Consider the following 25,545-nt stretch of genomic DNA (forward strand, 5'->3'; position numbering starts at 1 on the left):
AACTTTCCAAAATATGGGAGGCAATGATGTTATGCAAGAGGAGAGCAGCTGGGTTTTATTCAGCCTGGTACCTTCTGGACCTGTGCTGCCAGTGGGTCCCCTCCCAGCCCAATCAGAGCCCCTCGGTCCCCCAGCCACTGTGCGGTCGGGGAAGCTCCGTGGACAGTCCTGGGACTTCCTCATTGCCAGTCTCTCCCATTAGCCTCTGTGGTGGGAAGTAACAATTGGGGGCCTCGTAGAAATTGCCCCGAAAGACACACTTTCATTTTTCACCGCATGCATTTCCTTCCCCTGACAAAGCCATTTTAAAAGTAACACTACAAGACTGAAAAAGGCTAAGGTCATGTTTAATACTTCTAAAGTTATAAGGCTTTTCTTTTCCCCACCCCCAAAGGAATGACTAATTGAATTTTTTCCTAAACAAATTTGCTGTAAACAACTTCTATGCCAACACTTCCTTACATTGTTTGGCTTTTAAACCACAGCCTTGGGCTGGTACATGAGAATCGGAGAATGAAAGCAAGTAGACCATTTTCATTGTCTCAGCTGGGAGAAGTACTGAGAAATAACGCAATGATGCAAATAGCTGCAAGTAGAACATATTTCTAGCAGGCTTCCCTTTTAACAGTCTACATCATTAATAGTGTATGGCATGGAACCAGATGAAGCTTTTCTCTGGTAATCTAAATTTGTAATAAAGTCCAAGTCTAAAGGAAATAGCCATTGGGTTTTGAGACACTTTTATTCCAAATAAAATTATTCTAAAACAAGTATCTTATTGTGGTGTTCGAGAGAGGGAGACTGCAGTTCTGCAATCACCGTCAATTGCTTGAGGATTGCACTGCTGTCAGAGGGGAACAATCCTGCTCTCCCCAGTGCTGGGGAGAGCAGTTCAGATGCTCTCCCTTGCATTGGCAGTGCACATGCGGCCACAAGGTGAATTGGATCAGCTTGCTGTTCCAGCTGAAACCTAATCTCTTGTCTTTGTTTTTCTTTTTGCAAGGCTAGTTTACAGTCACATGAGCTGAAGAAAATGGTTATTTTTTAGCTGGCTCAACCCGTTTGTTGACATTTGACAGCACAACTCTGTTTAAGTCCGTTGTGAAACTACATGTAAAAATGCCATTGTAAAACTGTCGCAAAAAATGCTTCCACTTCTATTTAGAATGACTAGCATTATCCAAGTGGAAAAAGAAAGCAATGTACCATGATGTGTACTTGAGGCTCCATTAAAGCAAAAGAGATTTTTTTAATCCTAGGGTGGAGGTTGTACCATAAATACATCTTTTTACTTAAATTGTCAGACATCAGTGTTTCATTTTGAAAGTGAATCTGGTTTTATCCTTGAGCTTGAGAGCTAATGGCACCAACCTACGGTAATCACTGAAACACTTTTAAAGAAAGGATTTTCATTTCCAGCCTTTTTTTCTTTGTTAGGGCATGGCTAGGGAGACAATCTGTTTTTTTCCATTTTAGATTTTCCTCACTCCTTTGTTAGGAAACAAGCCATCCAGTTTTAGTATGAAAAATGGTTCTTTAAAAAGTACTTTTCTGTCTCACTCTTAAGCCTCAAATAAAGGTTTTGCGTCAGCTTGCATTGACTTAAATATTAAGGTTCGAGATACAGCAGGAGACACTTGGTACTGAATAGTTCAGGTCAGTAATTACGTGCCTAGACTTGCCCAACTGATCTCCTTTTAATTATCTCATAACTTTTTTTCCAAAATGCAAAACCTGCTTGCATTTTGTTTAGATTTTTTTGGTGTTCTGCAGCTTATGATCTGAAAGCAGCTGCTCTGTTCATTTTTTGGTGGTGTGTGTCACATACAGGTGGTCCCTGATGCCTTGTCTTATTTATCTAGCAGAGGTGCCTTTGAAAAGGCAGCTTGTCTGTCCAAGTTTTAATTTGCCTACTGTGGATGTTGGGTTGTTAGTAAAAGCAGGCTGTGAGCATAGTTACAGGCAGCCTATCAAGAAAGGCATGACTGACATTAATGCAGCTCTTTCAAATAAATAAGGTCAAGAAAGTGCTTTTCTAAATCTTCCAGCTTTGTTCCAGTCAGGGCTGGCATTTGCCCCGAGACTCGTTTCTATCAGAGATTTACCTGCTCTTACCTCAGAGCTAGGCTGCTTCTCTGCTTCATTATAAACATTTAAAATGCATACCGCTGTGCAAGAGACCATTGCATAGGGTTGCATACATGAAACATAGAATGGAAAGGAGCTGAGATGACAGTCCTTCCAGTTACAAAGCCATTTGCCAAAGAAATGATTTTATTTCCTGATACAGGCAGTTGTGACCGTTCAGTGAAGAGACTGAGAGGTAGGAGGTCTGTATCCTGGCTGGGGAAAAGAAAAGGCAAGATACAAGATCACCCTCACATTTGACTGTAGGGAGTTCCAAAAAGGAGATATTTGCTTTGTAAATTGGGTGTTGTAAGTGCTGGTGGGGAGCTTCCTACCTGTCTTTGTGCGGGAGGGAAGTTTGTGCTGTTTCCAGGCATCGTTGTCTGCAGCTAATAGCATGGAGGTTAGTTCCACTGCCTAGCTCAGTGTGCTTTTGAAGGACCTTTTCACCTCTGATATAAACCTGCTGCGGAAAGAGTTCAGTGCTGACAGTTCCTCTGTTACTAAAATTATCTGGGATGCCACAAAAAGGTGATTCTTTCTGAGGGTACTTAACAGGGAGTGTGGCTGTCCAGCATTTGCTGTTGAGAAAGGATGCAGGGAGGTTTACCCTCTGCCTGGCGGAGCAGCGGGAGCTGCCAGCATGAGGAAATACCCACCAGGGAAGAAAGGGGTCAAAATTGTTTTCTAATACTTCTTTTTCCTTTTTCTTATTAGGTGAACGTTTGGCTAAGCCTGAAAGAGGCAAAATGCGAGTGCACAAAATATCTAACGTGAACAAGGCCTTGGATTTCATTGCCAGCAAAGGGGTCAAACTAGTGTCTATTGGAGCAGAAGGTAAGGAAACCATCTGGTTTTTCTGGGCTTAAGCTGCGCTTAGCCATTGCCTTTCTCTCATGCATGTCATTTGCCTTTGTGCCTCCCCAGCCCCACCACGTCTTTGTTGAATAAACCATGGAGGAAAAAAGGGGCCTTTACCCTGGATTTAAAACCTAGCTTCGCGCCAAGCTGCCAAACTTGATTCCCGCTTGCCCTTATTGGCCAGGTCCTCCTGCTTTTCTCCTGGTTCTCATGATTTCTCATGAACACTTGAGCAGTGGCAGAAACAAATTGATTGAGATGTTTCTTTCCTGAATGAAGAAAGGTCCTAACTGAAGCATAGCAGCTGCTTGTATTTAGCTTGTTGCAGACCTGCTGGGAAATGTTTCCCTGTTGCTCTAGGACATCCCATGGGTCAAAGCCAAGTGCAGTCCCCAAGACAGGTCAAGGACCCCAAAGGCTCCAATTTTCAGGGCTTCCAAGCTTCTTGTTGTGCACCCCGGAAAGCTGGGTGCTCTGGCTGGAAGCCTGTGTGTCATTGTGTAGACGCCATTGTGGGCAGCATCAGGGATGCCCCCACTTTAATCATGCAGACAGCAGGGAGTTGTGTAGGACTTTTGTATTTTTAGCAAAGATGGTAGGTGTTTTGCAGGTATGTCACCTGAGACCCAGAAGGGCTTGCAGGTTAGTAAGGTAGTTTGCTCTTTTATAAACCTTAACAACTTGTCATCTTACCTGGATTGTGTTCTCATGATACTTATTTTCCTCTGCTCGGGAACCTATGTGTGAGTCCTGTCTATGGACTCATGTTGTCACTGTTGCTGAGGAGACACTCTGCTTCTGTGGTATTTCTAGGTTTGCCTTTACAGTGACCACGGAAAATGAGGAAGGTTTATCTCCATCTTACAGATGGAAATAGGCGGTTTCTCCAGGGAAACTCCTGACAGAGTCAGGAAATGAGCCTGTGATACAGTTCTGGATGAGCATTCCTCCTCCGGGAGAGCCATGGCTGCAGGGCTGAGCCATGCCTGTTCTGAGCCCATGAGGTTGGACCAGTGTTGGCATGCTGTCCCTAGTTTTGACCTTTCTCTTGGGGACATCTCCAAAACATGCCCATCCTATGGTCCACTTGTTCTGTGTCAGATCAGGCAGGATACCTCGGCTGCTGCAGGTGCGTATGGTTGCATTACAGAGACCTTTACTTCAACTTACTGCATTACCTTTATGAAGACTTTGGAACAATTTGAAACTAGTGTCCAGGCGCACTGCAGACACTTCTATACTGCGTTTGGTATTTAACAGCAAAATACAAGAGGCAAATGGCTCAATGACACTGATACTTCACATACAAAACTTTTTCTTCAATTTTCTTAGCTTTTCCTTCAGGAACAACTTGAGGGTGTTGCTCACCCTGAGTATTGTTTACATAGCAAAAATGCATATCTAAGGTAATTTTGTGCCCTTAAAAATGACTGATGCATCCAGTGTCTGATACAGTAGTCCATATCTATATGGGACCCTTTTCAAACTGGAAGTCGGACCTGGAGTCAGAGGTCTTCTGCCTTAAGAGAGCTCTTGCTGTCATTTGGATCTTGGGCAGATATTTGGATCCTTCTGGGAGTTTAGAGCATGCCTAAAACCTATCTTCCCTGTTCTATTTTTTTTTTTCCCCTGGTTCTGCTTTCCCTGGCACTAGTTTGCCTTTTTCTCTCCTTCTATTGGATTTTTCTTTTTTGATCTCTGCTCCTGAATCAGCTATGACTGTACCCTCACAGCATGTAGAAATCATTTGCAAGTAAAGTGTTCTGTGACCAAAGATCTCCAGGGCCCAGTTATTCTGTATGGATTCATAGGAGTTACTCGGTTCAGAAATAGGCTGTGAGGTGCCATTTTGTGACAGAAGCCATGATTTATATCAGTCTGAATAGTGATCCTGACCTCCCCTGCCAAATGATCCTGGCTCTCCTCTGTGCTGGTGCCCATGCAGCTACATGGTGAACCCGTGTGGGTTTCTTTGTACTCACAAAGGTAGCACGGAACTGATGTTTGGACCAAGGCGAGCTTTGATTTTTATACAGAGCACTTGGGCTTGTGCTGTGATGCCAGCTCAGGCTACGTAAGTGTGATCACAGCATGGGCTCCCCCACCCCAGCGCTTGCCCATGCACCCAGACCAAGCCCAGGCCACTCTGGTTGTCACCGGGAAACATAACCTGCTGCAGGGCCTTCTGCCTGGTCCATCCAGGTGATTGGTGTACAGTAAATTACACATGAGCTATAGAAATGGACTTTTACTTGGAACAGCAGAGCAGGAACTCTGTCCACGTAAGGGATTATAAACCTTTCTGGAACATGAATTTTAAGGGTTTACAAGAAGACACCGTGCAGCAGCAAAGTAGAAGGTAAAAGCCAATGAGGCAGTCATAACTGCACCAAGAAAATGAGCTCTAAGTGCCTCAGTCAGGTTGGACTGATCTAGGAATTTTTCCAGGTGGCTTTTCTCCCAGAGGGGAAAACCACCATCCAGCAGCGGTGTGGTTGTGCTGGCTAGGGTAGTGCTCTCCTCACCTCGAGGTGGCTTGCTCGTCTCTGGGGAGCAGGGTCCTGTGTGAAGGGTCTGCAGCCTGGCTATAGTTCTCTGTATACATTAGACAAATAGCATTGGCCAGCAGTGTCCTGGCTTTATTCATTACTGTTTTGTTGTCATTAAAAAAATAAACTCCAGAAGGAATCCCAAGGAGACTTTCAGGTCAGTTTAAGCCTTGTGCAACCTTGTGTTTGAGTTAAAGCCAGCAAAAATGTTTTCATGACTTTTATCTCGTATTTTACCAAATAAAGATCCTTCTCTGCTGTTTACAAGCCAAGCTCTGCAGCCTTGTCCCAGTGAACAAGAACCAGAGTTGAAGAGGACTTCCTATACACAGTATGAGTGCAGGACATATTCCATGTCCACATTGAATGGAGAGTTAATTAAGCAAGCAGAATAAGCAATAAGGGTTGAAAGCTGCTTTTTGCAACCATCTTTGTTAACAATTCAAGATGATTCTAAACATCTTTGTTAGCTAGAGTCCATAGCAGATCAAAGCAGTTGTGGCATACAGCAGATCTGTGTAAATCTGGATCAAGGAAGGCTCTAGCCTGGTACAGTTTTCTAATATTTTTTTTAATCTGCTTTTAAATCTCACTGTCATCTGACACCTCAGGAGCCTTCTTCCCCTGTAATAGATTCCATACTGGTGTCAAATGCTCCTGGGATTTAACAGATTGAATAGGTCAAGTATGTGACCCTAAGACTGTTTTATTTACACCTCTAATCTGCATAGAAAGCTGCTGCTTTCTTTGACAGATGTGGCTCAGTTCAGCATAAAGATAATTTTGGATGAACTGATGCCTATTCTCATCCATGCAAGTGAAAGGAGAAATAAAGCTTGGAGATTTCAATAACTGCAGAAGTCCCATATGAGCAAAACACCTACTGAGGCACCAGCCAGAGCAAGCATATATTTGACAGTGGAAAGAGGGGGGAGATAAGGTCTCTCTCTGTCAGTGAGTGAAGCTAGCATTGTATTTGTCCCTATCTCCTGCCCACTCACAATTAGGGAGCTGAGATATACACCCCCATCAACAATGCCAGCCATCTGTTCTAAATCTGTCTGGGCCATCATTAGCAACATGCTTTCTGAGGACAAGGGCATGGTTGCTCGTCCTGCTTTATTTGGCTTTTGTTAGGATAAATAGAATGCTCAGCAGCCTTTATTTTATGTCACCATTGTTGCTCTATGTCTCCAATTCGCAGATCATAATGCTGTCCTGCCAGTTGTTGATCCCCTGCAACTCCTCTCCATGGGGTAACCAGAGAGGCTGTGCTCTCACCGGCAACTCAGAATTAGCAAGGGGGGAATAACAGTTTTTGTAGCATTGATTCTGCTTTTAATTACCCAGGCCAGGGTGGAAAAGTAAGCTTAATCATTTTCGCATCTTTCAAAATGTGTTCATGCATTTAAAAAAGGTAGTGGCATTTTAAAAACCACGTCTATGTAGCCAACCAGTCTTGCTCCTAAGGACTGGATATTTGTGAGGCTCTTAATTCGCTGTCTAACAAATGGCTGAGGGTACTGTAGGTTTTGCATATTTTGTTTGTGGTATTTGGTACAATAATGGGAGCTGGGTGGAAGCATATTCACTGGTGCAAAAAATTTCCATCCAGCTGCCTCACCAGCTTTAGCCAACGACTGATCCACCCCCAAGTTGAATGTAAATCACATTAATAACATGTACTAGCTGCTGCTGTTCAGACCACAGCTGCTGGTGGTGGAGGGAAGCGCAGACAATGCTTGCAGAGGTCCTGCTTAGGAAGAGCGCTTGGAAAGCACAGTCAGGCAGAAGATACTGTCTGATTATTAGCCTCTGCTCTCACATTGCTGAGCCTTACTTATATCAGCAGGGAAAAAACACAGGATCTTTAATTAAGCGTTAGATTGTTCTAGCTTTGTAGTGTTATGTTCAGCTTCTTAAACAATTCCTGTGGAGTTTCATCGCCAGGAAGCAGAAGGTTTCATGCAAACCTGTTTTGCAACCATGTTTTTCATGGTTTCACTTTTGTTTCTTGACCATATATCAATATATTACAAAGGGACTGGCAGCAGCTGAAGGGCACTGAAGGGATCCTAAAGGAAAAGGAGGCTGACATTGAGGAGTGCAGGGGTGGAAAACTGAGTGAGAGGGCCAAAGAGCATATTGCCTTCCTGATCAGGCTGGCTGACTTTGTAACAAGGTTGTCAGGAGAAGTTTTCTAGCTCTAGAAATGAAAAATGCTTGCCTGCTTCTAACAAATAATAACAGTTTTGTCAACTGTGCTTAAAAGAAAAGGATTGGGGATGGTGTGGTTGGTTAAATCTGCATTCCAGGATGGATCCGTCACTAACCTCACTGACATCAGTATCTGCTTGTTAGGCAGTGGGTTTTCTCTGTGTCATGAAAAAGTAAAATGATATGTAGAGATGAAGTGCTGGAAATATTCTGGGCTTCTTCCAGAGCAGCTTTGCTTTGGTGCACAGCTAAGGAAGACATGGGATCAGGGAGCACACAGCTTCCTTTTTAAATGAGTAATGCAATGAAGAGAGCTGGGGGACAAGAGATGCTTTCCATCTTAAGTCCGCCAGCTAACTTTATAAAACTAGAATTTGAGAACGTGACCTGAGAACAATCGTGGTGAATTCTAATGCCACATTAGCAACTTAACGCCATCTGGTTTAGCTAAGTATCTTGACCTTTATTTCCAATTAAAATCCATGGAACAGTAACATTAATTGCTTGTTTCAGCTCACTGATCGATTTATTAGTGTTCGTAAAGCTTTTTCACATTAAAGTATTGCCATCAGATTTTAATCTAGTCTATTAAAATAAAAAGCTCAATTTAGTTTCCAATCTTAAATACATCCTAGGGCCCTCCTGCCAACTGATGTGTTTTTTACAGGCATTGGAGATTTTGAAAGTCCACCAAAGATCTACCACATGAACAAAACTAACAAGCTGAAAACAGATGCCTTTTATATATATATCTATGTATATATATTTTAGCTGTAGTATCTCAGGTATTTGTAACAGTAGTAAGGATTTTCCTTTAAGTTGATTGTGGTGCTTTGTTGGAGGTGTGAAGAATGCAAGAAGTGCAGAACTGAATATACCTGCTATCACATGACATTTTGTTCCGTCAGCCTAGTGCACAACCCCCTGCCCCTAAAATACCTGTAAAAAGTTCATTTGTGAGAAAACTGTCAACAAGCAAACATAGGTTTTTTTCTTGCCAGCAACCATAACTGCAGTTTTGTACTGCAGTGAAAAGTTGGTGGCTAATTCTGGGCAAACTGAGGCACCACCAAGATATCTGTGTACTCTCAGGTGCAGAAAGATGTGGACACAGGGGTTTACTGCAGTAGAACAAAGTGGTGTGTCTCGTTTTCTGTCTTTTAAATCTATAGATCCCTCATGCATATGTATGTCAAAGCAGAGTGGAGATTATCCTTCTAATTTACACTGAAAGCTGTACCACATGTATTGCTAAATTATAACTTTTAGGAATCTGGACCATATGGACATGGTTTCTGAAACAATTGTGTTTGGGGTGCGTGCTACTCATCTGCTGGTTTTGAATACACTGAGGTTCACATTTTGAAAATTTTCCATAAGAGGAAAAGCTTTTTCTAATGGCTTAAAAGGAAAATTTGAAATATTGTTACTTTTGTGACAGGGTCCAGACGTGTGGCAGTTGTCTATACTGCAGATTTTACTTGCCCCAGAACAGTGCTGGGCAGCTTTATGGAAGCAGCAGCACAGAGGTCTACAGTAGTACAAAAATGGTTTCTGGCAGCGTTGTTAGGACTTGAATTATTCTACCTCCAAACAATAGGTTAATTCTAACACTTTTCTTACTGAAAATACTCTTACAACTTGCCAGTTGCTTGTGAAAGATCTTTCTGCCTTGCAGGAACCTGCCACAGAATGAATAGGAGAAGGCAGCTCAGCTAGTTTCACTATCCAAAAAAGTGAAGGCTGTAAATTCTATAATGTGTATATATAGTCTGTGCAGAATTTTTGTAGATGATGAGGATTGGCGCTTGAGACCCAGCTGCTGACTGTTTGGCACTAATCTATACATGGTGGAAACCACTTTCTCTGCCAGCGTCTCCCCCCAGATCCCTAATCCTCCCATCCTAAACAGATAATACTTCACACGTGCAAGCAGTCATTTTCTAAAACCTCTGAGTTGTTGACCCTTGCTGATTTACATTGCGGAGTCCAATGAGCAATGAAGCACAATCTGTTGAACATCTTAGTTTATGTTATGGTCTGCTCGGGCTGGTCAGCATGAGTCTTTACTTCCTTTTCAAGCAGGATGCATGTACTTCAAGGAATGCTCTGTTGTGTCTTTTGGCAATCTATTTGACTGAAAGAGGCCCTATACAGGCAGTCTGGTGTATTTAGGCTTGTTTGAAACAGCAAGCATTTAGGCTTGTTTGAAATTAAAATGTTGATGTTTCTTGGTGGTATCTTGTTCGCAGGACAAAACCAGCTGTCAGAGCTCATCTGCACTGGGAAGTCTCACTGGTTCTTCTGAATAATTATGCTGGGGCAGTTATATAGGTGACTTGGAGTAGACATCAGAATAAGAGAGGAAGGCTTTTCTTTTTCCCAGTTTGGCTGATATGGCTTTTAAGTGATCAGAATTTAACCTGAACAAGGTGTTTTTAAGCCCCTGGAGGGAATTACACTGATCTGAATTGAGCCTTATTCCCGGTCTTTTGGATCATTGGTGTCTGTTTCATGCTCAGTGTTATACTCTGAGAGAATCCGTCTGTTTACTGGGTAGTACTGGGGAAGACTGCTGTACCAGCAGAGTATCTGGGGAGGAGGGAAGAACAGTTTTAAGCTGGAATTCCAGTTCTCCCATCTGCAAAAGCGATTGCTCCCCAGTGCTCCTCTTTTACTAGGATTTGCACTTGCAACTTGATGCCTTCTATTTCTTCTCTTTCTGCCTTTTTTTTTTTTTTTCTCCATAGAAATCGTGGATGGCAATGTTAAAATGACTCTTGGAATGATCTGGACCATCATCCTTCGTTTTGCCATTCAGGATATTTCAGTTGAAGGTAAATATTAGTTCTTTCTAGCCAGTGTTCAATAATGAGCAACTGGGGTAACTAAATGGCTTTTGCCATTTAAAAGGCCCGGAATGTGCTTTTAGGTGAGTCACTGGAAGATTCTAGGGAGCTACCCTTCCCAAGCTGCCCTGTCATCTCACTGACATTTCTGGCCAGGTTCAGCTATACCAAGAAGAGTTTTTTACATCCTGTTGTAAGAGATTTTTAAGAGCAGCTCAAAAGGATGTTTAAGCCTGAAAGCCAACATTGATGTTGGAATTTATTGCATTTCTTGCAGGCTGATTCAGGGCCTAACACTGCAAATGAACCTGTCTATTACAAGTCCTACAAAGCTCTCCTCTCTAATCCTGAAAAGCTACCTCCTTATTACAGAACCTCATTAAGAAAATAATAGTGGCAAAACTATGCCAGCAGACTCTTCCAAACAAGGAATTTTCTGACAAGTAAAGTTAAATAAAGCACAATTCAGTCCGATCTCTACCAAAGTTGGTCATGTTTTTCTAGCATATGCTCCAGAGACTCCTGCTTTCTAAGAAAATGAGTTAATTGGTGTGTTTTCTTTCTTTCTCTAGAGACATCTGCTAAAGAAGGACTTTTGTTATGGTGTCAGAGGAAGACGGCCCCCTACAAAAATGTAAACATCCAGAACTTCCATATCAGGTGAGTTACAGGCAAGAACTTAGCTTTACAATCTGTTATTTTCATATGCTTCTTGGTGTGTTCAACAGTGTTCCTGACAGACCTCCCAAGGCAATGCAGGTGCACATTACACAGTAACACTGTAGTCCAGAAAGTCATGTAGGAAATTAAAGGCAGAAGTTACAAGAAGATCCAAGTACCTACATCCCAATTCCTCATTCCAATTACAATTGCTGCTTTCATAAAGTTCTTTAGAGCATTAAGTCCTCAGCATATGTGCCATGGGCTAAGCAAGACAGCTTTTGCTCTGTGAAAACTCAGAACACTTTAGGAGCCATACTTCATAGTATAAAGTATAAAGGTATGAGAGGTTTTCTTGCTTTTATCTTAGTATTTCCAAATTGGCAGATGTACCAGTGAAGATTCTGCATAACAGTGCTTTTTCCAGCACATCTTGGAGAGCTGTGTGAACCATATAAATGTAAAGCACTTATTTGAGAGCTTAAGTGCCTTCCACACTAGCCAGTACTATAGCGGAGCTAGCTGTGGCCATCTGCCTTTTCCCTGAGGAATGCACTTGTTCCTTCTTTAGGGCTTGGGTCTAGACCTTTTTTGAGCCCTGAGCTCTGCACCTGTCCTTGCATGCTCCACAGCACATGCACAGTTCTCTGTGCATGTGCTGTGGAGAAAAAAGGAGGTGGCAATGCAAAGGACAAGTCCTAATCACAGTGGATTTTTGTAGAGATTGAAAGGAGTCTTTATCACAGTCTCATGCAGGTACAAGACAGGCCTCCCTCCCAGCACTTACAGAAGCACTAACCATAATTAGTCATCCTGCTGTCTTGGTGGTGTCTCTCGTGCTCATGCCCATCACTGTGTCTCTCCCTGGCTGAACACTGTTCATTGTGCTCTCTTTTGTCTCTCTTGTAGTTGGAAAGATGGCCTTGGTTTCTGCGCTTTAATTCATAGACACCGTCCAGAGCTCATTGACTACGGGAAGCTACGAAAGGTACAACTCAATTTGTTTGTCAGACCAGATGCTTGGCTCCTTAGAAGTAAAGAGGGAGAAGAATTAGCATGATAAACTTAATTGGAGAACTTCAGCACAAGCTGGCAGTTGCAGGATTGAGGGGAAGGAAGGAGGGATGAATCAGTACATTCAGGCTTCTTAGCGAAGCGTGAACTTAATGAGCTTCCTGCTCGACTTTCCTGGCTTTCAGACTGCCTTATATGAGAGACACGTGCCCCAATCCCAGCTGATGAGCAAAAGCTGGCAAATTCAGTAACACCAACTGTGAGACTAGTTCTGTGCTAATGTCACAGATTAGTGAGTCAAATCAGACTTAACATTTCTGCGGAGAGTTGGTTAGAAACTGATTACCTGATGTTCAATTGCAAAAGCTCATTGAGGGGTCTTTGTGCCCTCACTGGACACTTGTCACATGCTTCCAGCTTAGCACTGAGCTATTTGCAGTGCTTGGCTTCTCCTAGCATATAGGTGTCAGGTGCCAGAAAAGCATTTATGATAACACTCAATTTTACTTTAAAAGTTGCCACTGGTAACATGATATCTAGCTGCTCCAAAGTTTGCTTCCTGTGTGTCTTGGAGACAAGATTGCAAAGTGGATGATGAGAATAAGCGTTCAGTGGTTTGTGCTGCCAGCAGTGTCTTGACCCAGCAGAGCCATGGAAGACCAAACTGGGTTCTCATCCTACTGGCGTTCCTGCAGTCTGTTGAGATCTGGTTTCACTCTATCTGTGCACATGTGGAGTGAAGTGTCACCAAGAGCATAATTCATATGTTGTTACTGGGGCTAATACTCAAAAAGTTTGACCACCTGATCTCACGAGCTGGGTGTTATAAAGTGCATACGTGCTCAATGTTAGCTAGGGAAATAAACATAGAAACCAATCTCTGATAGACCTGGGATCTTGGATCACGGTGCAGATAGGCAGTATGTAAATGAGTTAATCAAATTAGCTGCATCCTTAAGGAAATGAATTGTACAATGCCTGATCTGCTTTCCAGTAACCTTTTAGATCTTTACTGTCTTGCAGAGCAGTCAATTACATTGTCTGATCAGTTTTAGTGTCTGGAGTCAGCATGTGATGAATAACAGTGGAGAGAGACTGTACCTGTTTACATAAACAGCAGCAATAAAAAAAGGAATTATTAGAGCTACATTTTCAGTGCCTGATCTTGGGAAAATAAAAGCAGCTAAGCAATGTGCATCTGACAAACCCAGCCGGGTAAATGCTACAGCACACACTGTTACCAACAAAGCCCTAAGCCAAACGCAAGAGAAACTAGAGTGAGGAAAAGAAGATTATTTGGTCATACTGCCTGCAGGCTTTTTAAGGTGAAAGAGGGGGTGATTGTCCTAGCCAAAGTCAATGCAGATGGGAAGGGATTTGTCCTACTTGGAGTAATGTTAAAGGGAACAACCATCGGGTTTTTTCCACTTGCCCTTGATCTCATCTTTCATCAAGTTCCCTCTGCCCTCCTGCAGTCTTCTGACTCTTTCTGTATCATTTAATTGTTGTTCTGCTTTAATTACTCTAAAGGTGTGAGACTAAATGCACGTTTGAGAGCTCTACCCCACCTGAAATCCTGAGCAAATAGCTGGGAAGAACTTAGCTCACAGCCTAGTATGTATAGTATAGTAGTATGTATAAACATGGCACCTTCCTAAACACAGTATTTGCCTGGACTGTTTCTGTAACTTAGTTTTTGCTTCTTTCTTCTCCCTTTGGCTCAATTCAACTGATTCTTGCCCTTCTTCTCGGAGCCTGCTTCCCCTCTCCCCTTTCCCTCAAAAACAGTCAAGCAAACAAACCAACCCCAACATTTTGAATCATGCCTGGTTCTGCAGGGGACTTACCTTGCAGAAAAGGACATGAGCAAGGCTGCTGAGAAGCAGCCATTACGGTTGATAGTAGGTTAGAGGTCCACCTCCAGGTCTCTTCCAACTCTAGGGAGTGATTAATGGCATCTCATTTGTATGTGCCTTTGGTGATGTTGTGTGTGCTTCTGTCTACAAGCATACACACACACACAAATGCGTAAGATAAGAGAGATGAACATCAGTCAAAGTTGCCAAGAGGTCTGCATTGTACCTCCTGTCTGGGCAGTTTTAGTGTTTTCTGCTCCTTCACAGAGGCTGTGTCTATGCTACAAACCTCGTATTGGCAGTGTATGCTAGCAAAAGCTAGCCAGTGTAGCTGCATGTCGTCTTCTCAAAAGTTAACAACTTCTTTTATTAGCAAAGTTTTGTACTGAGTTTACGCTCCTAGCTATTTTTCCTAGTGTAGCTATGTTAGTGGAGCAAGCACAAGTCTGCCTACCTGCACTGCCTAGCTGAAGTTGCTTGTATAGTCCAGGCCCCAAAATAAAAGGAGCAAGTCCACCCAGGCTGGTGTCAGTGATTTCCTAACACCACAGCTACTTATTTGGTTAGGTGGTTTCTGTTCAGTGCAGGTCTGTCTGCTATTGTTGAGTTCACTGTAGATAAGATCTCAAGATTCAGCTCATGGTCTGGTGTGAAAGATGTGCAGAAGATGGGGTTTCCCTTCTTCCTTTTAACCCCAACTGCACCTCAACTGTGAGCCATATTTAAGATCTTCTTGTCAAGGACAGTGGTTGACTGATGGCTCACCCCCTCAGATGCTTCAATCCACATAGAAATGTGGTCTGTGTACTGCTGTGCTGGATGCATTTATTACAGGTATTCCTGAAAACATGGGTTTTGGATTTCTTTCCTAGCGTCTTCAACTCTGGCAGATATAGTAAGTGCCTGCTCTCCCTTGATTTTTCTTCCCTTCCATCTCCTTTCCTGATTGCTAGTTAATAGAAGATTTTTTTTTTATGTCACACTGCAATAATTGCCATGGCAACCTTGTGTGCTGCAAGGACTTGGAAATAGCTGGAGGAGGAGAGAAGAATCCCTGTGTGAGTTAGGGCTGTGGTGAAACAGGAGGAGCTGCAGTAGTCTTTAGTCAGCAAAAGCAGAGAACGTGCCAGGTGGGCATCTGTTTAGGGCAAGTTTGCTGTCTGCCACCGTTAAAACAACTTAATTCCTCCATGGTGAAACTATAACTTTCCTCACAGTTGGCCCAGCTAGAGCCTGGCCATTTACTCCTCATCTTCATGTCTCTGCTATTTCTGTGTTCAGATAAGCAGAGTGGGAATCAAGGCACCTCTGCAGAACCTCGTCTGGGTCAGTGCTCTTCTGGGGGGATGTTTCAGCTGTGGAAGGAATCAGGGGACAGGTGACTTGGCATTTGTTTGTTTGCTTTGCTGCCTTTCAGTCCCTAAAGTGTGCCGGCAGCTGTAGTGCTGCACTGCGAGGCTTGGAGCTGCCCGGCCAGTCTACTACTTCATCCCTTTTCATGGGAGTCAACTGAAACAGGTGATTGGAATAATGATTAGCAGGTGTACCATGGGATGGAACTGAAAGTGATGGAGTTTTGGAGGAATTTCATAGGGCTCAAGACCCTGTTGTAGTCTCGGGTAAGCCCCTAGGGAAATCCTATGTTTTGCACAAAGAAGCATCACCTTTGCAATGAGCAGCTCCACTATCCACGAGGAGTGAAGCTTTTCCCACAGCAAACACCGTCTTGCTGGGTTTAGCTCTCTGCTCATCTCAGAGCTAGCCTTGGACTTCTGCTTTCAGTAGCGCTATCTTTAGCTTCATTCCCCAAGAGACTGTGTGATCACGCGTCTTAAATATGAAGCAGAAGTCTGCTGGCTTCATGTAGGTGAGCCTCCGGTTTCCCACATGTTAAGACTTCCAGCCCTTCCTTTGGGAGTGCCCCAGCCCAGTAAGTTTTCCCATCAGGAAACCTCTCCCAACTTCCAGCTTAAAATTTCTTTTTAACCTTCGGCAACATTGCTCCTAGTGTTGTTACTTGCAAACTGATAGAAAAGCTATGTGCAATGAGTTTGCTTCTCCCTTTCCTCCTGAAGAAGCTGACAGATCTTCAGGCAGCATATTCAGATGGACCTGCGCTGAGGAAGGGTCTGTGCTAATACTAAACACTCTGTCAGGGTGTTAGCCACGCCGTGGTGGTCACTGTCAGCATAGGCTGAAATTTGGTACCCAGTGGTGACATTTCTACAGAAGTAGAAAATGACACAAGGGCTAGGGGAAAACTGGCAGGGGAGATGCCACTTGGCATGTCTGGATACTGGAGTGAAAGAAAGGCTGTTACTTTTCCTTCGTAAATGGAGCTAAGGACCTGTGAACAAGGGTGCATTATATACCAGCTAGCCTCACCTCCTCAAGTAAGGCTTTTGGTTACATTTTGGATTCATAGAGTTTTATCCACAGCAGGCACAGGAGACAAGTAGACTGAAGCTGAAATGGTACAAGCCTCTTAATTCCATAGTATAGGGTGGTTCCATGTGCCTGGAGGACAGTAAAAATCCCCTGCCTGCACCACTGCTAAGCTCTGAAGAGGTGGATGTAGATATATTCAATGTAGTCACCCTTGAAAGTGTATTATATAGGGATAAGGTACTATTTGACACTGAGACGGGGGCCTGTTACCATGTGTGACAGCTGCTGGTTTCATCACAGAGTGCCCGTACAACACTTCTTTGCTTAGCATTGACTTGTCCCAGTGGACTAAATATGGAATGCTGGTCATATTTTGTTTGATGGCCTCCATGTGTGATTTGCTCTGGTAGGTGAAACATTGCTGTCTGCTGGAGACATTGACCCAAAGGAGTATGACGCTTATATGGGATGCCAACATAACACAGGCAGTAATTCCTATGGGAAAGCTGCAGGAAACGGCTTTTCAGAATAGCTACGTTTCCTAGTTTCGTGAAGGTTATAATTCCAGGGCAACATAATGACCAGTGCCATAAAAGAACTTGTCTGCATGCCTATACCTGTTTGCCCAAGCCTGCCTGGCTTCATCTTTGGTGTTGAGTGGGTTCAAAGGAAACTGTCTGTTGATTAGAGTTCAGCTTAATCTTCCAAGTCGATGCAACAGGCAAAGGCATATGATCTCAAATAGAAAAGAAAAAGAACATGGGTGCCACTCTAGAAAGGTAAAATAATTACACTCCTTATTTCCTAGTTTTTAAGGTGGCACAAACGACAACATGAAGAGTGTCACTCCATCCTTCCTCTCTCCCAGAAGGCACTTGGCAAACAAGGTGACTAAACACAAGCACTTTGTGCACACCCTTTCCTCCCGGAGAAGCCACTTGCCTCAACAGTAGAAAGTGACAGTGCAAATGTCATTTGTCATCCATTAAGTAGACTGATCATTCAGAGTAACTAAGTATCATGGATATACACGTATATAGGAATCAGGCTTGTATGAGGGTCTCCATGCAAGGCTTGTATGAGGTTCTACAGGTTGGTAGGTGTCTTGTTACCGATCATTACGTTTGAATGCTGGAAACGATTTGCAAAGGTCTTTCATTTCCAGCGACATCTGCGTTTCATATTCTTTTGTGTGGCTCTTTAAAATCTAGTTACCTCTGTGATATGACTCATGATGATAAGTCACATTTAACTTTGTTTAGGATTTGATTACTGTATATTGATGTCTGTATCTGAAGTGCACCCTGCCACAGCAGAAGGTTTATATATAGAGGAATAGAAATGTACCGAGGAAATAGCAAGTCATGTGCAGTGCCTAGGAGGAAAAGCAATACTCAAGACAAAATGGGTACTTTTATATATATTTATTTTGTAGAGATTTGTTAAAACATTTCTCTTCCTCCCACTCAACTGGTGTTCCACAAACTGTAGACTAGCTAAGGACAGCACCCATTGCAGATGTTGTTACTATTTTAGTATTGCTTAGATGTTCTAACAGATACGCTGCTCTGCAGTTCTTTGAAATGGAAGTTGCAAACCTAATATAAGCGTGAGATATGGCCATTTACTATCAGTATGATGTTCACATTTTACTTTAAACTAGGTTCACGACAAAATGTATTATTCCTTCTTGTTGCAAGTGCATAGATTGTATGTTAATTAGCATATCATGAGTCTCCAGGCTCTGCTTTCAAAAGGAGGATAATTACTTCATCCTGATACATGAGGATTCACGCATAATTTTGCCTGGACAGTACGGTTACCTGAACCAAACCAAGCACGATAGCTCTGTTTTGAGATGAATGCTGTGTACCTTGTTACAAGGTGATGCTGATACTCTGGATCTGTTTGTTTCCCAGGATGATCCTCTCACTAATCTAAACACAGCTTTTGATGTGGCTGAGAAATATCTGGATATTCCCAAGATGCTGGATGCAGAAGGTAAAGTAGAACCCGGTGGCTTTTAACATGCTTTTCTCAAGAAATTTTCCCACTTCTTCTAGGTGGACTTGTATTGTACAAGAATTCAGTAACCTCTGAATGCTCCCTCCATCACCACATAGTAAATGTATAGGGAAAAAATTACGATGGAATAATGAATCACGTGTTCTGCTTCCCTCTTCCTCCTGTGCCCCCTCTGCCTTCTGAGTCTGGTGTGGCAATCTTAACCTGGGGTTAACACATTAGGCAGAGATGAGTAACACCTGGCTATGTTCACTGCTGACTGAAGTGTTCCCTTTCAAGGATTGGGCTTAATACTGAGTTAATGTATGGTGTAGGACTGTGTTCCTTTTACTCCAGCATATTTTTCTGGGCTCTTTCTGACATTGCTGGCAATCCCCCTTTTGGGGGCATGATATTAGTATTATAAATTGCTTCTTCATGACTCCTCAAAGTGTTGGGCCTGAAGATCCCTCATTGACTGGGTCTGGAGACCAAGGCAGAGATTATGTTGTTCAGAGGTGCTTTTGCTACTGACTATGACTGCTTCCCTGATGCCACTGGGCCAGCAAGGATTACTTTTCAGAGCCTTGTCAGGACCAGCTTGGCAATAGACTTTGAAGACTGCAACTCTGGAGTAACAACAGCCAGAAATCGTTCACTGGTTGTTGGCTGTTTGCCTGAAGACAGCTGGTTTCAATGGTAGAAGCTGTATTTCAAGCTTGGTTTGGACAGGAGAAGCAGTTAAAGGCTTTTGTTAAATAAGGGGGAAAGGGGACAATATCACAGATAACTACAGTGAACCTGTATTTGGATAACTAGGATGTTCATATTCTTAGGCAGTATTTCCCATCCCCAGGTATGAGACTTGCTTTCCCTGCATTCGTCATGCTGAGGTGACAAAAAATCATGATGTTTCTGGAGTAGATTCAAGTGCTTCCTGCCGTTATGTAGGAAATAAAGCCACCTCCAAAATAAGTAGATTTAGCTTCAGATCTCATCAAAGCTAGAACTGATGAAGAGAGGGCCCCTTGCAGGAGCTCCCACTGATCTTTTCTGATCACTCTCCTCCCTCATGGAGTGGAGCTAATGTGCGTTCCTCCACACCTTTAATTCTGATCCCTGGAGGCTTTGAGTTTCCCCTGAAACTAATGAAAGGGTCTTTTGAAATTCAAGCCATCATTGTGTTGAAATAGTGGGGGGAAGGGGTGTGTGGGGTGGGATCGGGCATGGAAAGGAAGGGAGAAAGGATCTTTCCTGAAGAACTGCATGGAGGAATTGCAGTAGAATACGTCTATAAAAGCCATGTCAACCTGCTGCCAGTTTGGACTGAGTCAACCCACCATTCACAGCAATGTTCTCGGGACGAGGAGGTGCTGTGACATGAGACATGCTGACATATGGCTGAATGAGTCTGGTCAGACCCTGGAAGCAATTTTATCATGAGGGAGGGGAACCAGGAAGGTGATCCTGGCTTCTGAGAGAGACACATCTTCTGGGAAATGCTGGGAAGCCCTGTGGAGTTGCTATGACAAGCATGTACCCCAGCAGGCCTCCTGGACGATTCTGGTTCTCCCTTTCCTTTGCTTTTCTCCCATTAGTTGATTATGCTCTTAACGTGAGGTTTTTTTTGACAGACATTGTTGGAACTGCCCGTCCTGACGAGAAAGCCATCATGACCTATGTTTCTAGCTTCTACCACGCCTTCTCAGGAGCCCAGAAGGTATCGCAGGATCCCAAGCTCCCTCCACAGAGCACACCTGGTGCCGTTGCTAATGTCCAAACCTTTTTTTCTTTCTCTCTCTCCTCTCTAGCTACGGGCATCTTTATTATTATGTTCTTGGTAGAGTTGGCTGTTGGTTCAAAGTGGTGCCCCAGACATAATATGTGGGGCAAGGGAGCCAGGAGTCCCATTTCCCTGTAGTCAGTGGTACTTCCAGTGGTACTTTAGTATGCCAGCACCTTGGTGCACACACATATCCAAAGGAGTTGGGAGCTCTGCCTTCTCCACTTGCCTTCCAAACTGCTGCCCTGACAGTCGAGGACCTGCACCCCCTGTTCCTGGGAAATCTGAGCTAGGATGCTTGGTCTCACAAAGGTGGAGACCACCACATAGATGCTCTGCTCGTCAGGGCACTACGGCTTGTCCCCACTGGAAAGAATGATGATACCTATTCACTTCTTTTTTTTCCTTTTTCAAAGATGGAGAAACAGAGCTGACTTAGTGGTTTTATGAAGAGCTCAATGAATACCCAAAGCTTTATCTTTTACCTCACATATGCCGCAGGTTCCCACACCCTTGTTTCAAGGTCTGAACGTGCTGCTTTCTCCAGTTGTGCCACCAATTCAGACCCAGTTCACCTGGGGCTTACAAAGCACGTCTAACAAGTACGTTCGTGGTGATTTTGCAAACAGAGCGTTGCCTATTATGACCGAGATGCCTAGTTTTGTTCATTTGTTTCTCTTTTCCCTCTTTTCTCACCCACCATGCTGGAAATCAGGCAGTTGGGTCCTTGCTTGTGTCTGGCTTAGCCATTTTCCTGCTGGTAATTGGAGTCACTTAAGGAAAACATTTTGTGGGTGAAACCTTGTAAACATCTCTCGCCAAAACCAAGCAGCCGCCTGTGCTTCAGTGCTGTAGGAACAGGCAGTGCATGTTGCAGCAGAGCAGATCTGTGTAGGAAGCGCACCGCGTAGGAGGGCTCTGATCTCTAGCTCCTTGGCATACACAAGGGCCTCGAGTGCGGGCATTCAAACCTGCAGACAGCCTGTCTGCATCCTCGGGCCAGGCCTCTGGCCCGTAGCCGTGAAGGTGGCAGAGCCTGGATCCTCAGCTCGGGATCCCCCTGGACTGGGGTGGGTGGGAGGGAGGGGTGCCGCTTTGAGCCACAAGCCAACGCTGCTAGCCACCTTCTGATCCGAACTCCCAGCTCTCCGCATGGAAATCTGTTTGGCCTGTCCTGCAATGCATGATGGGAAGTTTTCTCCCCCTCTCACGCCACCCATGATTGTTTTGTTTTATTCTATGTGCTGCTTCTTACTTTATCCTTTCAACCTCTTTTCCTTCTCTGCACAGATATTATAGGCACGCTAAGGCCGGATGAGAAGGCCATAATGACCTATGTCTCATGTTACTACCACGCCTTCTCAGGGGCGCAGAAGGTGAGACTTTACCGCTAACAATCCCCTCCCCTCCCCTGCCCTGCCCACTGCTCCTCTCCGAGCGAGCCAGACCCACCATCAGCCCCAGGGCACTGGCAGGGAAGCCCAACACACCCAGCGATGCGCTGGGATGTGCGATCTGTAGGCTTGCCAGAGATGTGATGTCAGCGTCCTTCCCAAAAGACCTGAGCTGCTCCTTCCCTCCATTGTCAGCCCCCAGCAGTGGGGAAGGTGTTTGGTAAAGCTGGCATTGAGCGGTGCATGAACATCTGCTCTGGCGGAGTCAGTACCCTTTCAGTCACCAGTGGGCATCATCCTGGCCAGGCGATGCACCTCCAGAAGCACCACAGTCAGATCAGCCTACTCCAGGAAATCGCAGCCCATCCTCCTTGACCCGCCATCGTGCCTTCCCCGCTCGACCCCACTGGGTCAGCGGTCTCCTCCTAGGCTGAATCATCTGTGAGCTGGTTACGTAGCACTTTTGTGCTCCAGCCACAAAGTCCACTCCTACCAGGCCTTGAGCTTTCCCAAACCCACACGCTTCTCCATTCCTTGCTTCTCCCCGGTCATTCTCCTCTGTTTCCCAAACCTCCTGTGCGTTTTATTTCTCTTCTCCTCTGCTTTGCCCATTTCCATAATTTAAGTCCTTCTTCCTCCATTTCCTCTTTACTCCAGTCTCTTTGCCTGGCAGTGGGACAGTTGTCCTCAGAGGAACTAAATGGTCACAGTTCGCCTTCGGGCAAACTTCCCCCAAAATAGCAATTTCCCTGCAGTACTTTGAATAGAAGAAAAAGGTCTGTCCTTCGCTCCTCCAGTGCCATAGTCTGGCTGGCCTGCAGCCTTTCCACAAGATCACTGCTCATTTCATATTGTAGGCTTTGGAACAATAAAATCCAAAGTTCAAGGGTACATTCTTCTTGTTACAAACAGATGTAAAATCTCCCTGTTTCCACCAGCCTCAACTTCTTGCTCTCGCAAGGCCTTTTCTGTTTGAGACACGGTCCATGTGTTGCCCAGCCTGAGGGCTAACTCCACTCCAAGAAGAGTCCATCTCTTCTGTACAAACCAGTGCTGATGGTTGCAGCGTTGGTGCAGGTACCATGCTGATGCTGGCTTTCAGAGGGCAAACTCAGGCAGTAGGTTAGGGAACAGCTCTTTACTTCAAGCTGTTGTGGTTGTTTTTTTCTCTGCCCTGTTCCGTAAAAATTATATGATGCTGCCTTGTTTCCAAGGAACTGGGAGTACGTCCCGCAGCAGTGCACTAGACTTGCCTGTTTGGTATAATTTGTGTAGTCGTGACTTTTCCAGTAGGATCCTGCTTTGTAAATAGTTTGAAAACCTTAAGACCAGGCTGCAAGCTGTGGCCAGCTGATACTTGCCTAGGAAGGCTGCAGTCTCAGAACTCATGCCATCCCAGTTGTAAGGCCTGCTGTTTGCCAGGTGCCCCAGGGGGACTGCTCCATGCTGTCTGCTTAGCCTGAAGAACTCCAGACTGAGGAAACAGTGAAGCACAATATGAGGAGGGTTGTAGCCTGCTGCAGGAGCAGCTGTGCCTCTTGCCAGTCTCTTCCTTTTCTCTGCACCCATTCCACAATTTGGAAACCTGCTCAGCAGGTCCCGTGCTCTCATCAGCAATTTAGGTGGATGCTAGGTCTCCTGGGATAACTGAAAACAACCTTTTACTGCCTCAGGACCTGAACCAAGTAGCTAGGTCAAGAACTAGAGATGGAGCTGCTTAGTTACTAAAGCTTCGGTCCCATGTAGTTTAACTGGCTTACGGGAAAGATCAAAGATCTAATCGCTTATTAATTTTTTTAGCAGTTCTGATGGGCCAGCAACTCAACTGTGCCCTGGATGGAGGGGTGGAGCTCCTTTTTGGAGCTGCCTTAGCCATACATTAACCAGCTGCTGAGTGACAGATTCAGACCCCTGGGCAAGTGCAAAGTGATTACTGAGTGCCAGCCCCAGCCCAGACTGTAATGTGTTGCCACCTCCTGCACGGTTAGGTGACTTACTGTGGTATCGCTCCATTTTTCATTCAGATTTTTCATTACTGCCACCAGTCCTGAAGGGGAAGTCCCATGAGCTGCTTTCTGCTTCTTTCACTCTCTTGTACTGAGCCTTTGAAGGTACAGGGTCCCCAGCCTGACATGTGTGTGTAGATGGCTGCTTTTTCTTTGTGCCATTTTTATATATATATATATTTGTAGGTATACTTGCTTTGGTTCATTTGCTTGTTTTCTAACTGCTTCTGACTTTCACACTAAATGCATGCAACTACTGGTTGGCTTAATATTTTGTAAACTTGATTTCTGGGATGAAAATTTCTAACTAACGTTTTACCATTTTATTAAGAGATTGTGTTTGGCATACGGTGTTCTGGAGCGGTCCTCTGAGACCAGAGGGCAGCAACAGGCAGGCATCTTACCTACGTAACACACTGTGGGAATGCCTTCCTTTAGGATCCTCCTCAGCAAATAGACCTGGATCCATGAGCTAGAGAGACAGCTTACTCCACTTCTATCCTAAGCAGGCCAACCCAGGGCTGAGAGGTATAGAAAAGACAAAAGGCAGAGCAATTACTGTTACTTTGGCTATTCCGATTTCCATTTTGAATCTGCCAAAACAGCACATTTGTATCACACCGCAGCAGTGTGGTATCAGGCAGAATGCCCTGGGCTTGCCCTCCCTACAGTCTCTTGAGTGCAAGTAGTATAATGTGTCAGCACTGTGCTGCACTAAAGCTGATCAGCCCACACGGGTTCTCTGAGAACACAGGTTTGCAGCTTTCAGGCCCCAGGATGGTGCATTTTCTCAGTGTTGCTCCATGCCTTGTGGGCATCCCAGCTTGTTTGGAGCCAATGTGAGCATCCTAAATGTATCATTGCCTTTAGTAGGGTGGGGAAGCCAAAATGGCTTTTTCCACTCCACTAATGAAGGTGTAGGGAGGGGGAGCTGCCTTGGCATCGCATAAACATCTTAGTATGCCATTCTTCTTTTACCTGAAAGTGTTTCACTGAGGTTGCCATCGCCACAGATCAGCTTATTAGCAGTACTGTGGGAGGCATTTTGGAAGGTTACCTGAAAGCACTAGCATCCTTTTGCCATGCCTTTCTCTGAGCAAGCCGGTGTAATGTCTTGCTCATGACATTAATGGTGATAGTGGCCACAGAGCCTTTCCCGCTGCTGCAGCAGCAGCACACTGTTGCATAGAGCAGTCTGGAGTAGGCAAGGACCATTGAGAAGCAAGTACTGGTAGGGGAGAGAAAGCCTCTACACTTCAGCTGTTAGGATAATACAAATAATGTCGTAATTGCTGACATTCAGAGGGCTTTTGTGTTTGGACAGATGTTCAATACTCATATATACACACGCATATTTAAAAACTTGGGCAGCTGGAGAAAATCTATTGTTGGATACATGTAAATATGCCTCTGTGAAATGGGGTCCCTCCTGCACAGCTGGCTGCTGCTGCAGTGAGCTCCTGGGGTGTAAAAAGAAGAAAGTTAAGAGTATGCAGGGCGTTCCTTTCCTGAGACGATCAAGGTGAACATTTGGCACCACCAGTTCCCTGCAGTCACTAGGCACATCATGGTAGGACTCTGGCAATGTCTTTTTGACATTGTCTGTATACATCCCATGTCTATAAAGTTTTCTCTGGATATCTGAAAGCACTCCATTAAAGTACAAACTTCAGTTAAAAATAGATCAAAATACAAGCTTTCTTAAATGCAACCATTGTTTGCACTTCTTGCAGACATATTTTTTCCCCGATTGAAATTGCTCTTTCTCCTGAACAGCAGGTCCCTCTGATATATTTTTAAATTAGTTAATATCTGTGTATCGGCTAGCTGGCCCACT

The 25,545-nt window shown here is 44.3% G+C and overlaps 1 protein-coding gene across 5 annotated transcripts in view; it reads left to right on the plus strand.

Moving 5' to 3' along the window:
- Window positions 1–25,545, plus strand: part of ACTN1 (actinin alpha 1) — a 91,073-nt gene that overhangs the window by 45,812 nt on the left and 19,716 nt on the right. For 3 of the 5 annotated variants that reach the window (XM_055715950.1, XM_055715952.1, XM_055715951.1), the window contains exons 3-8: window positions 2,845–2,964; window positions 10,505–10,591; window positions 11,176–11,263; window positions 12,173–12,251; window positions 18,441–18,522; window positions 20,160–20,245. In XM_055715950.1, coding sequence (XP_055571925.1) covers window positions 2,845–2,964; window positions 10,505–10,591; window positions 11,176–11,263; window positions 12,173–12,251; window positions 18,441–18,522; window positions 20,160–20,245 — 542 coding nt within the window. Of the gene's footprint in view, window positions 1–2,844; window positions 2,965–10,504; window positions 10,592–11,175; window positions 11,264–12,172; window positions 12,252–18,440; window positions 18,523–20,159; window positions 20,246–21,598; window positions 21,685–25,545 lie in introns of all 5 variants that reach the window. The other 2 variants (XM_055715953.1, XM_055715954.1) reach the window with 1 other exon arrangement.

The sequence above is a fragment of the Falco cherrug genome, chromosome 7 (genome assembly GCF_023634085.1).
Source record: "Falco cherrug isolate bFalChe1 chromosome 7, bFalChe1.pri, whole genome shotgun sequence".
Taxonomy (NCBI): domain Eukaryota; kingdom Metazoa; phylum Chordata; class Aves; order Falconiformes; family Falconidae; genus Falco; species Falco cherrug.